The following is a 15,839-nucleotide window of genomic DNA, read 5'->3' as shown; positions in this document are numbered from 1 at the left end:
TCGTTGCTCCCCAGCTCAGTGCCTGTATATTGGAGCTTACCCCGGTGGATGAGAGGGTAGCCTTCCTTCACCTTCGGGTGGGGGGACGGATCCTGACTGTTGTTTGTGCCTATGGCCCAAACAGCAGTTCAGCTTATCAACCGTTTTTGGAGTCCTTAGAGGGAGTGCTGGAGAGTGCTCCTTCTGGGGGCTCCTTCGTCCTCCTGGGTGACTTCAATGCTCAAGTTGGCAATGACAGTGTAACCTGGATAGGTGTGATTGGGAAGAACGCCCCCCCTGATCTGAACCCAAGTGGTGTTTTGTTATTGGACTTCTGTGCTCGTCTCAGATTGTCCATAACAAACACCTTGTTCAGGCATAAAGGCGTCCACATGTGCACTTGGCACCAGGACATTAACATTTAAAAAAAAAAAAAAAATTCTCAAGGTACACTTCCCAGGGTGCCGTTGTTGGAAACAAATCTATTACAGATTTCATGACAAGACAGGGCTAACCCCTGTAGCTACAAAATCAATCAAACAAAAACCACAAAACATTTAAAGCTTAATGCAGCTTTAAACTGTTTATTTTCAAATCACTTTAAAAAAAAAAAAATTAAGAGTTTTATAATCGTAAAAAGTGTAGGTCATTTTTCTTATCACAAGCTTTAAAGATTTTGTCTGAAAGTAGTTATAGTTATTGTTGAATAAAAGTGTTTTACTGCCGTTTTTAATGAGATGTGACAGAGAGAACATGAATGTTTTATTAAAGAATATTGAAAAATCACTTGAAGTCTGCTGCGATGGGGCTGAATGTTTTTGCAGAGTCAGCCATAAACGCCTCGATCTCCTCAACAGTTCGAGGGACACAGGTGAGAAGTTCGATCCCATCAGCTGTGACTGCAATGTCATCTTCAATGCGAACCTGTGCACAAAATCAAGTCCATATTTTCATTAAGTTAAAGGTTCTTAGGACTACAAAGTGATCAAACTTCAGTCCTCTGAACAAACCAAAATAGATTTTGCAGAAAGACTCACCCCTCCAAAGTTGCGGAAGCGAGCCAACACCTGGTTATTGATGAAGCAGCTCTGGGTGGGGTCAGCCAGGGCCTGGTCCAGAAGGTGGCTGATGAAATAAATGCCAGGCTCCACAGTGAGGACCATCCTCTCCTGCACCAGACGGCCCATGCGGAGGCTTTTCAGCCCAGGCTCAGCAATACGTTCCACACCCTGGCTCACAGAGCAGGAAAGTGCATAAAATGCTCTCTCATAATTTCACATTTGTAGCGTTTTGATAAATAGAATCATGGTCAAAATTAATTTTAATCTCCAGCAATCTTACAACACCGTACATTTTATGTTACAGTATAAAAGCTGTGTATCTGAACAGAGGATGTCCTTGAATACAGTTGTTGCTGGGAAACATCACTTCAGGCAACATAACACGGAACTTGCTCAATCACCAATTCAGGCTGAGACTGTAAGTCCATGTTCAAAGATCAAACTTTCTCTCCTCCAGCAGCAGAAGCTTAAAAACATGGGTTCAGCTCATTAACCATGACTTGAAAGTTTGACTGGCACAAAACCTCCAACAGAGTTTGGTCAATTATCTATGCACGGCGGTAGCTGTCCTGGCCTCTTCCACCCTCAAATGTCTCTATGATTAATGACATCAATAATGAAGGATAAGGATTGTTTTCTTCTCCAATATCTGGAGTCTCTCACCTCAGGATATCCACCAACATCATGCACATCAATGCCAAGCAGGTGTCCCAGGCCATGAGGCATGAAGATGGAACCAATGTGATGCTTTATCATGTCATCCACATTTCCTGTCAGAATACCAATCTTCACCAGCTCCTCCAGGTGAACCCGGTCAGCCAGACGGTGCATGTCAGTCCATTTCACACCTTCACCAAAAAGTTTTTCATTATCTGCAAGACTCCTGAGATGAGACCGTTAAAAAACGCACATAATTAAACTGAATTAGAGGATCACCCGGTTTGATGGCAGCCAGCACAGTTCTGGAGGATTTGAGGACAGCCTTATAGATGGCTCTCTGGTCTGGGGTGAACTTGCCATTGGCTGGGAAGGAGCAGGTAATGTCTGAAGTGTAACAGTAGTACTCTCCCCCCATGTCAAAAAGACTGCAGGTGACAAAAGAACTAAACTGTTTTAACTGTAATTATTATCACGGTTAATTTCTTTCCCTAAAAAAAACAAACTCTAAAAGCTTCTCACCACATGTCACCATCCAGGATTGTCTTGTCATTTGGAGCTCCAGCATGACCATAGTGGAGAACAGATGAGTTATTGCCCCTGTTATTAAATGACACATATAAAATAATAAGAAGAAACTAGCAGAAAACTGAGTCAAAATCATATGCATATTGTGAAAGTAAACTAATTGTATTTAAATCTCTATTTCAAAACAGAATACATGGAAGAGACTATAAACCTCTTTACTTTTTTCAGTAGACACAATGCAGCTTCCTTAACTGACTTTGTGGCATAAAAAGACAAATATTGAACCAATATATGAAAGAAAAACGACGGTATTTTACTCAGAAATAGGCAGATATTATTCAAGAACACATCCTTACGTTCCACAAATGCAGGTGTAAGAGGTGTGGCGCATTCCACCTTTCTTGTAGCAATAATGCTGGAACAGGCTGCAACAGATAAAAATGGCAATGAAACAACCAGCAAGGAAAGAAGCAATCCTGGGTCACCAACGCTCTCTTCCCAAATCTGCGCCTTTTATGACTTGAATCGTTATCCCACACAGTGACACAATCATTCACATCCACACCATCAGAAAATTAGCCGTTTACTGATTTCTGGGTCCCAGATGTTCCACGCAAATGACGGCTGTTCCGATACATTCTAATTCAACTACAAATATAAAACTCAAATGAAGAGAAACTGTTGATTTTCAAATGTATGAATAAAAACATCTGACAAAATGGATGCAATTTTATACAAGTGAATATAAACAAGAGAAGAGAGTATTTGTTGACTAGAGTTGGTCAAGTTATTCACCTCTCCATTTCATATTCTTTCTGTCCAGGCTTGACACTCTTCATAACCTAAAGACAATATGTGGATTAAATGTGGGCAACAAGCATTATATTGTATAATATATGGAATTCAGTCATTACAAAGGACATTTTGGAACTTTAAAAGAAATGTTTTAGAGATATACTATAGAAGTTAGACGTTATACGTGTGCAACAATTTGGTTTTTGGCAGGAACAACAATTTGGTTTTTGGCAGGAACAGAAGGATCAGACGTGTTAATCACACATCTGGTTGAAGCTTATTACCCGTTTTCTACATGACATTTTTTATCTTAAGTTCTAGTCCTCCTTCCCTGTACTCATTATCATCTTCGGATAGCTACTGTGTTGCTTCTTTGATCTTGGGATTTAGACCTCAAATGGCAAAGCTTTTTCTCTTTTCCCTCTACCTCTTCCTGTTTCATTGTGCCATTTCTTCTCTCACTGTCTGCATTTCCATTTAGCTCATTTGTAAAAGAGTACTATGAAATCACTGCTCTGGTTTTGTGTCAGACACTTCACCAGTGTGGCAACCTACTTTGCAATAACCTCAGCAAACCTCTATACTGGACATGAATGATTTCCTTAACAGTCTTTTCTGACAGCCTATTGTCGTTATAGTTGGCTCCTTCACTCTTAATGAAAGCAGCATCTTACCATCTTGTGAGCTTCGCTGGAAACCCTGTTTGTGTAGCGAAGGACCTCCAGCTCCATATCTGTCTTAATCAGACGACTACAGAGACAGAAGGCAAGAGACTTCTAATTCTGATGAATGCACATCAGATTATTTAATATATTCTTCCAATGGCACAATGACAGAAGACTAAAAATAGCTTGTAATTCCTCACCATTCGACCATGACTGGGTGTAAAAGCGTGTTATTGACTTGGAACCTGAAGGGGGAAAAAACCACAAAGATGGTTAGAGATCTTAAAGATTGTTATTCTAGATATTAAGAAAACAACAGTCCAAGAGTTTGATTAAACTGACAAAATGTATTCCAATTTTTATGGGTCGATGTAACAAAAAATATTCTTGAAATTGTCTCATCCTTTCATCTCAGCATTTGCTATTCTGACAGAAATAAGATTATTGGCCTTAAGTCACTTGTCATCATCTTCAATCTTACGTTTTTAAACAGGGTAGTTGGCCTGGGCTTAAATGTGTAAGTAGAACAGAGAGGTGACTATGCCAACGTGACACGATTTGAGGCTGTATGCTAATGTATGTGTTTTTTTTGTCTGATTTCTGAGAGAAAGCCTTCAATTCTTCAATGTGACTTAGACACACATACCTATGTCTATATTTATATACTAGGGGTGTGTGGTATATGGGGTAGACAGTATAAATAATAGCAACTTGGCCTACAGTATAGTTTTGGACTCCAAACCAATCCTGATAACACTGGTTGATGACATTAACTGACTGCATCTGTCTTAGGGCTACTTCATTCTCCATCTGCGTAGCTTTGAGAGGTTTATGTAGTTATTTTATTGTCTGCGAATACCGCACACCTCCCAAAAATATTAACTAGGCAGAGCGGGACCGCAGACCCTAAGCAGACCAGGGAAGGCACGATTGGTTCGCCAACCTGCACAATTCCTGTTTATCACTTAATCTTTTAGCATTTTGGCCAAGGTGAGCAAAGTATGTTCACTACCAGTTGAAAGTAAACAGACCTGGTCATATAGCCTCCTGTAGACTAATTTAAACTGAATTTCAAATTATTTTCTCAAAAATACATTATATCTTTGTTTTTGTGTTTTATTTTAAATCAATTTAGCCCTGCTATAGAACCAATTCAGAAACACTGTGCACACCATTATAACTTTTCACTTAAGGTTAAATCAGGATACTATTTATATGAACATTGGACCATATCACCCATACGTAGTTCACACGTGGCTGCATAAACTTCACAGAAAGAATGCAGAATATCTGAACAGAATTAATGTGATGTGCTAGAAATCATACAAACCGGCTAATTCCTTCGAAGGAGGATTCACGGGTGATGCTCCCACTATCTGTGTTTTGTCCTCGCTTCATTAAAGAGGAATACAAAAAAAATCCAAAACAGTCAAACTAAACCCTTCAAATCTTCCAGAGAAGTGCTCATTTCTTCTTTAGCAACAGACACATTTACTTGACATGCAAAATCTTTCATTCATCAGCATTTCAATTCCATGCATCAGCAATCAGTTTAAAAAGAGTTTGTACAGTTTCAATTTTACCAGAAAAGAAAAGAGACTATTTTACCAGTGTCAGAAGGGTTTGTGGTTTCATGAGGGACAGAACATCAACAATCTGCAAAAAACAGGCAGAGGACCATGAGAGCACACACACTTACACACACACGCACTTTTACACACACACACACACTTACACACACTTACATCACAGGTGTAATGCACCTCATCAACTGCATACTTCTCCTTGTAATGCTCTTTTGGGTAGATTCTGTCAATAGATCACAATGCACAATGTGTAAATAAGCAATATGTATACGTACTACATAGTTCAGATAAATGCTCAAATACATGAATATGCCATCTCTTTTAGCCCACTTCATCCAAGTGTAATGTTAAGCATTATGGACAAACACTTATATTGAAATTTTTGAGCATAGCTATTACAAAACTATTATTATTACCAACATGATAAGACATAAACTTATAAAATATTTTTCTCTGTACGATTCTATTTTAATGTGTTTACATCTGGTACATGACAAAAATACATATGAATGATCATAAATTAAATGGACGCAGATTATAAATGTTAGTATGAAGAAACACGTTTATATAAGTAATCTTTCTGGAATATAAGACTGGGGGAGACCCATCAGCCATTATGAAATACTGGTCATGTTCACAGCTGGTGCCACTCACTCTCCCATCCAAACTGCATAACTTTCAGGCAGCTTAGGAACAAAAAGGATGGATTTCCCCGAGTCCACATCAATGGCGCCATAACAGTCAGGCTCAGTTACTCCAAATGTCCAGTGGAAGAAAGACTCCTGGAAAAGAATCAGTCAAACCATGAGAGACAGCTTTAAGTTAAAACTTTTGGGATTCAAAGCTAAATCTGATTCACACTGTCAGAATAGCAAATGCTGGGATGAAAGGATGAAACAAATAGAGACTGATATTAAAAGAGCATGCCATTTCAATTCCTAAAAATATATAGGAGTGGTCAAAAAATTACTGTGGGTAGGTGAGAAGTAAGCATGACACTAAAATGGTGGTCTTATTGTTATATAGAAACATCTAAGGATGGCTCTTAAAAAAAATAAAAATCTCCACTTGCCTCTAGTGACCCCCTGTGGATAAATGGATGGATGATCCATCCTTTGTCCTCTACCTTATCTTTCTGCCTAGTTGCAGCCATCTGTCTCAGGCAGCCTGTTAACACAAGCTGCTACGCTGTCCTTCCTCATCGCAGTGACGGGAGAGCCTACAGGGCAATGACCAAGATACTGCAAGAAAACTATCCATCAATTAGCCACCAACCAGCTAAAAAGCCAGCTCAGAGGAGCAACCAGTCTTTCTCCAACGTTTACCACCAGGACCACACAGCAAAGACTGACAAGACAGGTAACATCAACTGGGCCTAGCCTAGCTAAGGCCCCTAAACTGAGCACAACAACACAAATACATCAGTGTGCAATACCGTACTTACACTCAGGCTCTCATGCAAAACTAAACTTTCTCCAACCTGGCACCTCATAACACACACAGACACACACACACCACATTTTACACGTGCATGTGTCCTCAGCCAGCAAATGGTCAAATGGCAACCAATGAGGAACTTTGTTCCTGGACTCTAGGCCTCAGCAGCCCATTTTCACACACACAGACGCACATTTGTATAGAAGTACATTGTTAATAGATTGTACGTTTTTACCTTAATTGCTAATAAATGTCTTTATAATCTGTCTTTTAATAAACATACCTGCTGGCCGTTTAATGTTCCACAAGAGTGAGATCTGCCAACTTCTACACTGTCAAGACCTTCCTTCAAACTTTACTTGTTGTTATTGTGGTCATTTTGATTGTAGCCATTAATTTAATTATTAGTCAGAGTGCTATATAGACAACCTAGTGTATTTTATGGGGCTGATTTTGCAAATTAGTTTTTCCCTTCTCAGAATGATGGTGCCCTGAGGTAATCTTATACACAGATCCAATTGTTTAGTAATAATTAATTGTCTTTGATATATATCAGTTCTTTATGGTAGCCAAATCCAAATTTAATAACCTTAGCAGGCAAACACCAAAAGTGGTGCCCACGCATAAGCCTGGCACAACAAATGGAAATTTGGATCTGAAAATCAAAAGGACTCCATACCTGTCGGAAAAGGACATCTGTGTCCGTGCAGTATCTTTGTTTTTGTTCCCCTCCCTGCAGCACCACCACTGACTGTGGCAACAGTCCGTCTTTTTCCCTCAGTCCTGCACACAATCTTCGGCGATTCTCCGCAAACAACTCAGCAGACACCCTGAGGGTGTCATTTCCCAGCCAGTAGATCGATCTAAATGCAAATGAAGAAGAGCATCTAGATCAGGATTGGAGCTGTGGGATATGGCGATGACCCCTAATACCAGTCATATTCTAAATGTATTCTATTCTATACAGTAAGGGCAACAGACATTGTATAAAGTTAGACAATGTGGAACATTGTGTGTTATTGAGCTTGCAGGCATACATACATTTATGGTATTATGCTGTCATTGTCAGTTAACAACATGTGTTCTATATTCACTTACACTCCTGATCAAAAGTTTTAAGACCAGTTGAAAAATTGCAAGAATTCACATTTTGCACTGTTGGATCTTAAGAAGTTTGTTTTCTCCGAATTGTAAGAAAAAGGTTTCTATTTTTAGGATTTATCTGGTACTGGAGAAAATTTAAGCTGGACAAAACATCCAGTAAACAAAGTTTGGTACAATACTGTATATAGAATATATTCGGCCAGTTTCCTCTGTATGGCAATACTGCTCTGCTGTATGTAACATCTTTCCTGGTGAATCCTGTCTGATGACACAAAAGCTGCCCAGAACTGTGTGTAAGCCCTGTGGGGAAGTTAACATTTATGCATGTATTTAAGAAAAATGCAAATCAAGTCATGTGTCCCATGAAGCCAACATTCATGATCTGGTGCACATCATGTGACTGATCATGGTGTTTGTGCATCTTTTTCAGCTCAGTAGATTTCTCTGCCTCAACCACCTTCATGGTTTCTAATGTAACAGTATAGGTTCCTCTTTCACAAATACCATATTTAAGGAGCTCACCATAAAAGAACTCACCAACAAATCATATTCACTTTTTTCAGATGAGTCCGCACGCGCGCGCGCGCGCACGCACACACACACACACACACACACACACACACACACGCACACACACACACACACACACACACACACACACACCTCGGCAATCAACCACTTATCTGGGATTGGATAGGCCATATACCTCTGTACACATCTCTGGACCCAGTACAAGGTACAATGGCTTTTTCACCATTTCAGTTTAATAAAATTTTATAACCAGAAGTTGAAAAATAACTTATTTCTAACATCAGCAATGTCTTGTGACTGAGAGGAAGTCACCACAGTGGTGGCCAGGATTGAGAGAAGCAAGTAGTTTAAAAACACATCAGTTCAGTAAACTGATCTATGCTACAAAATTAGATGTACAGTATAAAATCTGCACCTTCATCTGCACTCAAATGTGTCCCACGCAGATGGTAAATTAAAACTATTTGTCTCAGTTGATGAATGTTCAAGATAGCGAAATGTATTGGACTGTTTTTAGTCACTTGACAATGATCAGAAAAGCACAGCTGGCAGTAGGCTGATTTATGCTTTAGTGACCTTGTGTTCAAAATTTGGTTTCCTGTTCTTTTTAGGTCATCTGCAAAAGAATGAAGGCAACCACCAGACAAAAATATGTGGCTTCAAACTGTCTTTTTTTGCACATTATTTTTATTTTGCATTTTAAAATTGTATTGTAATTTCTATTTTTTTTATTGCAAAAGACAAATATTAAAATGTTGCATTTTCATCCTTTACTTATAAGCTCATGTACAGAAGGGAACCAGTAAGTAAAAATAATACTTAAAATATTACTTTACTACTTACTTTAAAATACAACTTCAGCAGTGTATTGGAGTAATGCTGCTGGAACCAAATATGTACCCAATGAGCAGAGCATCCAACCACAGGGCAACCAAAAACTGGCCATATGCACCACTTGGAATGTAAACGCAACCAGATGCTCATGTGATCAGAATTTTCGGGGAACCAAAAAATGTTAGTAGGGTAGATTCTCAAAAGGGATAAGATAAGGACATGATAAGAAATCTTAGTGTCTTTCCATCCCATGATAATAAACACATGAAGACTGAAAATAAATGATACCAAAGGTTAATCCATGATTATATAGTCCATAATGGCTCAAGGTTGAATGAACGCATCTCTCTGTATCCATCTACAGGTATTGCTGACTTGACTTCATCACTCTTATTCTGATAGCTTGTCCTCCCCCTTCTCCTCTCTCTCTACCCAGCCGGCCATCAGCAGGAGGGTCCCTCTAAATGAGCCTGGTTCTGCTCAAAGTTTCTTCCCGTAAAAGGGAAGTTTTGCCTTGCCGCTGTTGCTTGTTGGGGGTCAGGCCCTGTAGTGCACCTAGAGACTCTTTTGATTGTAACAGATGCTATAGTATAAATAAAGATTTATAATAATAAAGACTTCATTTGGATTTGTGTGCACACATCCTCCTCAGTGAGGCAGAATACAGGCAGGCAAATCATGTGCTGTGTTACAGTGATACAATCAGAATATCAACCTTGAAAACGGACAGGCCTCGCTAAATGCTGTAGTTATGAATTATAGATTGAGATAAGATCTAATGGTGTGACAGATTATAGTTTTACTGCAGCTGATTGCGCTCAACCTGACAATTACTGCCTAGTTACACCCTTTCACTGTTCCTGTTTTCCCAAACTCAACATAAAGACAAAACACTTTTACAATCAGTAGCACCTATAGTGTGTAAAAAAACATTATTCATATATACATTATGAAAATATATAATGACGGTAGTTACTTATTTCGCTTTTCAATATTTACATTTAATATATAACGCAGACTTAAGTTACTTTAGCATTGTCTGAAATGTTAATATTACATCATTAATGCAAACATTTTTACATAAGTGCGCAAACCATTCAAGATATCTAAAATATAGTAAGTCTACAAATATGAGAGGTTTGTTTCGCAAATTGACAGAAAGTAATATAACCCGCTTTCTGCCTGACGACAGCTTCATTTTTACATTATGTAGTTTTCTGGGTAGAAAGTAAACGCTATTATCTCTTAAGTGAGTGTTAAACCTAATAAATACAACACATTGTGGGAGCTGACAGAACACTCACCGTGGAGCGGCAGCCATGTTGTGTTGAGCAAGCAGACTGTCACGTGACCCGAATATGTCGTGGTTTTAAATTTGTGTTGCATTGAAAAATATCGGAGAAAACAAATCTGAACCGTCCTGAAACGAGTTTAAAACGCAGCAGAAATAGTTGATAGCTGTTGAAATCATAGGGCGATTTTTCTGTAAATTGTATGTTATTGGGAAAACATATTACTGTCTGAGAAAGCAAGGTGCGTTTCTTTTTAATCATGTCTCCTTTGAAATGAAACTTAAAATCTAATTTGGCTCTTCCATCTCCCCAGATCATTTAAGTTTAATTTCAGACAGTTTCATTTTTTATTAAATTTGCACTTTGATCCATTATAACAGAAATTAACTGGTATTAAATAACCACATATAAAACGATAATAACTATTAAAAACACTTCATCCATTAATCTCTGAACTATTGTTTTTCCTTGCGGGGTCAATAGAGAGGGCGCGAGTTTATCCCAGATCTAAAACATTTTATGATTATTTATTATCCACCCTTTTTCAAGTTTATTCATCATTAAGTTGTAAACTATCTGTATTTTGATGTTTGAATGTACCAAAGAAGCTATACCCAAATTAACGATAATTATCTTTCTAATGCTTTTTTTAACCTGCTTTTTAAGTATTTCACTCGAGAGTGAAAGATGTTCAGTTTTCCATTTCTCATGACCGAAAGTAAAACGTGTTGAATGCCATTGTTCCCATACCCACCTCTACGTGTACCGTAAATGGTTTCAAACGATAGGGATACATTTTCAACAATTTCAATCCGAAAATCGTGTCTTTGGTTTTCTGGTTACCGAGGTGGGCGTAAATGCAACACACAATTGCAAGATACAAGATCAGTGCAGCAGTGACGGTTCTTTTGACCGAATCATTGACTAAATCAGTTCATTAAAATGTTTCGTTCAAAAGATTCGTTCACCGAATCGTTCAGTGCTGAACAGTCCCGACCTGAACGATTCGTTTTCAGTTCATGCATTTAATTAGTGCAGCACTTGAGTGAATGTCCAAGCGTCGGCTGTTCCTTCATTCCTTAATCTTGGCCCCCTTAGGTCGACTCTGTTGCTGCAGGTGCAGCAGCCTCACTGAGAATCACGCTTGATTCTGTTGCCCCCATGAAAAAGAAAATAGTAATTCAGAGGTGTGCCCCCTGGTATAATTCACACCTTAGGACCCTCAAGCAGAAAGTGTGAAGACTAGAAAGGAAGTGGAATTCTTGTAAAATAGATAGCTACCATTTAGCCTGGAAAGACTATTAGTTTACAAAAAGGCCCTCCATAAGGCTAGAACAGCTTATTTTTCTTCTTTAATTGAAGAAAACAAGAATAACCCCTGAACAAGCACTGCCTGTTCCAGCACCTTCCAAGATCATGAGGCACTGGCGGCATCAGATAGCGTAAATCTGAAGGAGGTCAAGCAGACCTGTTCAGAAGTATGCCCGACCTGACTGCACATGGCTAGCGCCAGATGGTCTAGTGGACAACTTATTTACATACAATGCACACATTTCATTACATAATGTACTCATGTCGTTAAGGCCTCAGCATGAGCAGTCAGCTCTTACGTTAGGTTCGAACGACCTAAAACATGAGAGAAACAAATGAGGCAAAGACAACAGCTTTAAGTTTTACTTGCAGCAAGGAGAACGGAGAGATGTGCTCAGTTACAGATCTCCAACACGTTCTGACGCACAACTTCCGCCATCCTTCTTTTATTGAAATTAGGAGGTCCCTAGTTACACAGAATTCAAATGTGTCTAAGGGAGGGGGATAACACAAGATAGCAGGTCCCATACAAAGCAAAGACTGTAAACCATAATGGTGAGAATATGAGTAGGTCTTCACTGATTTGATTAGCTTGGCTCGCACACATCATGTTCTTCCATATCAGAAAGATAAAAGAAGAACACCTCCTGTGTCATGCTCTGCAGCTCTATCTCCAGTCAATGTTACTTCCTAATGCTCCTTACAGCAGCTGCATTTCTGTCGTCCTTGAACAGAGGGGTACGAGTTCACACATCAAGCATCACGAACATTAAGCATTAACAAGTAGTATGAAAAATTAAGTAATGAGAAACAATATAACAAGAATAAAGAATATAACAAGGTAAAAGCAAATAAGAGATAACTTTATTATAATGATTCTAGCAGCTTACTTGAAGAACAATCAATGTCTAAACTAGGCAAAACACACCAGCATATGCTTCCCTGTAACATAGCTGTGATGATTAGGAATGATTACTTAGGATGAGTATATGATGAATCATAAGATAAAACTATATTAATACACACAGGGCCTAATCTATTGGCTGGTTAAGAATGAGGTTTAGCAACTGAAATGGAATTTGAGTGTGAAATGTAAATTGAGTGCAAAAGGAAGGGCTGAAATGGAAATTTAGGAAGGGTGTGGTGGAGACTGGGAGAGCAGATGAGTCCGTTTGCCACCTCATGAATTTACAGGGAAAAAAAGCGCCCTTACGTTTAAAGGAGACCTGCGTCAAACGACTGGGGGGGGGGCATTCTTAGTCATTAAACTTCTTGCGCCAGCCGGAACACATGCTGTGAAGGCACCAAACACATGCGGTGCATCCAGTGCGGACACGCTGTGAAGACGTCCTGTGTCCGCGCCTCGGAGGCGGGTCTTCGGCTATATAAGATCAGAACTGTGTACGTTTAGGCAGAGATCTCTCTGCATGCTTCTGTGTATGTATCCTGACCGACTGACCGGAATAAACCATCTCCTACGCAGTATCTTAGATTCATCGTTTACTTCTCCAAATGGCTAAAATTCCGCGACAAACTTGGTGTCAGAAGTGGGATCCTGGGTAAATCCGTCGGGACCCAACCGAGGGGCTGGCCACCTGAATTCACCAAAGACGATTCATCCTCAAACCCCGCAATCTTAAGGAGGAGGAGGACCAGGGCGGTCCCGATCGACGGTCACAGGATTCCTCGAATTCCACGGCTGAATTAAATTGCTAAGACGTATTTATCCTAATATTTGGAACGAATTACTGCGTAGGATAAACAGCTAAACAGCTTAAATAAACACGAAATCCATGTTCTTTCTCTCAGCCTATAACTACGAAGCACTAGGTAAAAAGCAAGGACTCTCTTCCTGTCTATAACTCACACTGAAACAGAAAATAACAAATTTAATAATGTCTTGATAAACATGTAAACAAGTATTGACAATTTTGGAAGTTAAACTGTATATGTAATGACCACAGCTACAACAACCCACTATGTATGTATCTCTCTGTGTGTACGATAGTCTACTCAAAGATTAATAGAAAAAGTTTAACTTTACAAGCTTGTTTCAGGAAAACATGGCATTATAATTATAGGAGGCTATTTATTTATCTATCCATGATAAAAAAAACCAGCTTCAAATATGATAGACAACAACTGAGGAGCAGATGGTTTGTCAACTGCATGGAGAAATTGGCATCTGGTGCAAATGAGAGGGCTGCGGTGCGGCACTTACCGTATTTTCACGACTATAAGGCGCACTGTATTAAAAGGCGCAGTCTCAGTTATGGGTGCTATTTCTGTATTTAAAACATACAAAGGTGCACCGTATTATTAGGCGCATGCTGAAACATACAGTAAAAAATGACAACGGAAGTAAAACAGTGAGTTTCGACACATTTATTGAACAAAATATTAATTCTTCCACCACAAAACCATCAAAGTTTTCATCTTCTGTATCTAAATTAAACAGCTGCACTATTTCAATGTCCAACATCCCGAATTCCTCTTCTTAATCATCTGAATCGGACTCACCGACCGGTTCCGGTTCAGCATTGATTTTGTGAAAGCTCTTACAATACATGAAGACGGTATCATAGCCCATGCGTCTACAATCCACCCGCATATGGTGGCATAACTTGCCCACCGCTGCCTCATAGTTTTTGTGAAGGAGTGTTCGCCTTCCGTCATCCTCTGTCCGTTTCCGTGGCAGCCAATAACCACGGTGAACGACGACTTCTCGTGCCCCATTGTGCGTATCGCCACCGTGCCGGTCCCTTTTTTTCCACTTTGTGAGTCAAAGGGATGTTAAAAGTCAGAGGGATCTCATCCATGTTGGTGATGTGGCTGGGCGCGGTTATCTTGTCACGGCAGTAGGTGCGGCAGATGGCCACCCTCTCCTGGTAATCCGCGGGCAGCCGCTGCACAACAGTTGTCCTTGCGCGTATGGAGAGATTGCCGCCTCCTCATAAAGCGAAAACACTAAGATTGCTCGATTGCCATTTTCAGCCGCATATTTGATGGCCTGCAGTTTAAAGTAAGCCTCATTCATACGCGTCTCGCTTGACCAGCGCCATTTTAGGGGATCCTTACGCGTAGGTGTGCCGCTAATCGATTGGCGGAGTGTTTACCGTAGTGCACCCACCAAAGGCGCACAGCAGATTTTGGAACTCAGTCCACACACAAGGCGCTCCATATTATAAGGCGCACTGTCGATTTTTGAGAAAATCTCAGTGTTTTAGGTGCGCCTTATAGTCGTGAAAATACGGTACACTTCAAGGCTACCTATCCAATCAGTATTTATAGGTGTTCATTTAAACTAGAGAGAGTTCATGGTGATGAACTTGTCTGCATTGACTTCATCCGTCTGGAAAGCAGCCTTGGTGGATATGAATATATTCTAGTCATCATGACCATTTAGCCAAGTTCGCACAGGCATATACTACCAGAAACAAGGCACGAAAAACTGCTGTTGACAAAAGTTTCAATGACCCATGTTTTGGGTATCTGATTAAGCTCCACCACGGCCAGGGCAGAGAGTTTGACAATTAACATTTTGTTCCCTCAGGCAGCTCTCTGGTATGCGCCACTCCAGGATGTCACTTCATCATCCACAGGGTGAACCTGTGGAGAAGTTAAATCGGACCCTGTTGCAAATGCTCTGCACACAGTGACAGAGAGAGAGAGAAAACTAGAAGGATCATCTGTCCCACATCATTCATGCATATTACTGCACTAAACAAAATCTGGATCTGTGGTGTTTTAAAACTCTACAGTTACAGGCTAACCCTGAATGTTCTAAGTATGCAGCAAATTTTGATGCCTCTTGCTCTATTACAGGTAAAATAGGAGCACTTGGAGGGACATGGCAGTCGCCACTGTCCCTTGAGGAGAGATGATCTGAAGCTACAACAACAAGCAATCTTTTGAAAACACTCACAACACTGCTATGGAAATTATGTTGGATTACACCTATGAATGTAATTCATCACACTGTTGGTTGTGTTAAAATGTACCAAAACCCCATACTCCCCATACATGATGTATACTGTTCTCCCTAGCCGATAATTGGGT

At 39.8% G+C, this 15,839-nt stretch overlaps 1 protein-coding gene across 1 annotated transcript; it reads right to left on the bottom strand.

Annotated features, from left to right (window-relative positions):
• Positions 1 to 547: 547 nt before the first annotated feature.
• pepd (peptidase D) lies at positions 548 to 10,536 on the bottom strand. The gene is made up of 15 exons (XM_011609589.1): positions 10,482 to 10,536; positions 7,388 to 7,571; positions 5,926 to 6,053; positions 5,431 to 5,494; positions 5,294 to 5,341; positions 5,016 to 5,077; positions 3,886 to 3,930; positions 3,695 to 3,770; positions 3,021 to 3,067; positions 2,582 to 2,650; positions 2,220 to 2,297; positions 1,977 to 2,125; positions 1,704 to 1,888; positions 1,017 to 1,208; positions 548 to 903 (listed from the first exon to the last, which is right to left on the bottom strand). The coding sequence occupies exons 1-15, from the start codon at positions 10,496 to 10,498 to the stop codon at positions 763 to 765; spliced, it is 1,485 nt and encodes a 494-aa protein (XP_011607891.1). The 5' UTR covers positions 10,499 to 10,536; the 3' UTR covers positions 548 to 762.
• Between the last annotated feature and the right edge of the window lie 5,303 nt (positions 10,537 to 15,839).

This window comes from Takifugu rubripes, chromosome 13 (genome assembly GCF_901000725.2).
Source record: "Takifugu rubripes chromosome 13, fTakRub1.2, whole genome shotgun sequence".
Lineage (NCBI taxonomy): Eukaryota > Metazoa > Chordata > Actinopteri > Tetraodontiformes > Tetraodontidae > Takifugu > Takifugu rubripes.
This window is presented reverse-complemented; position numbering and strand designations above follow the sequence as displayed.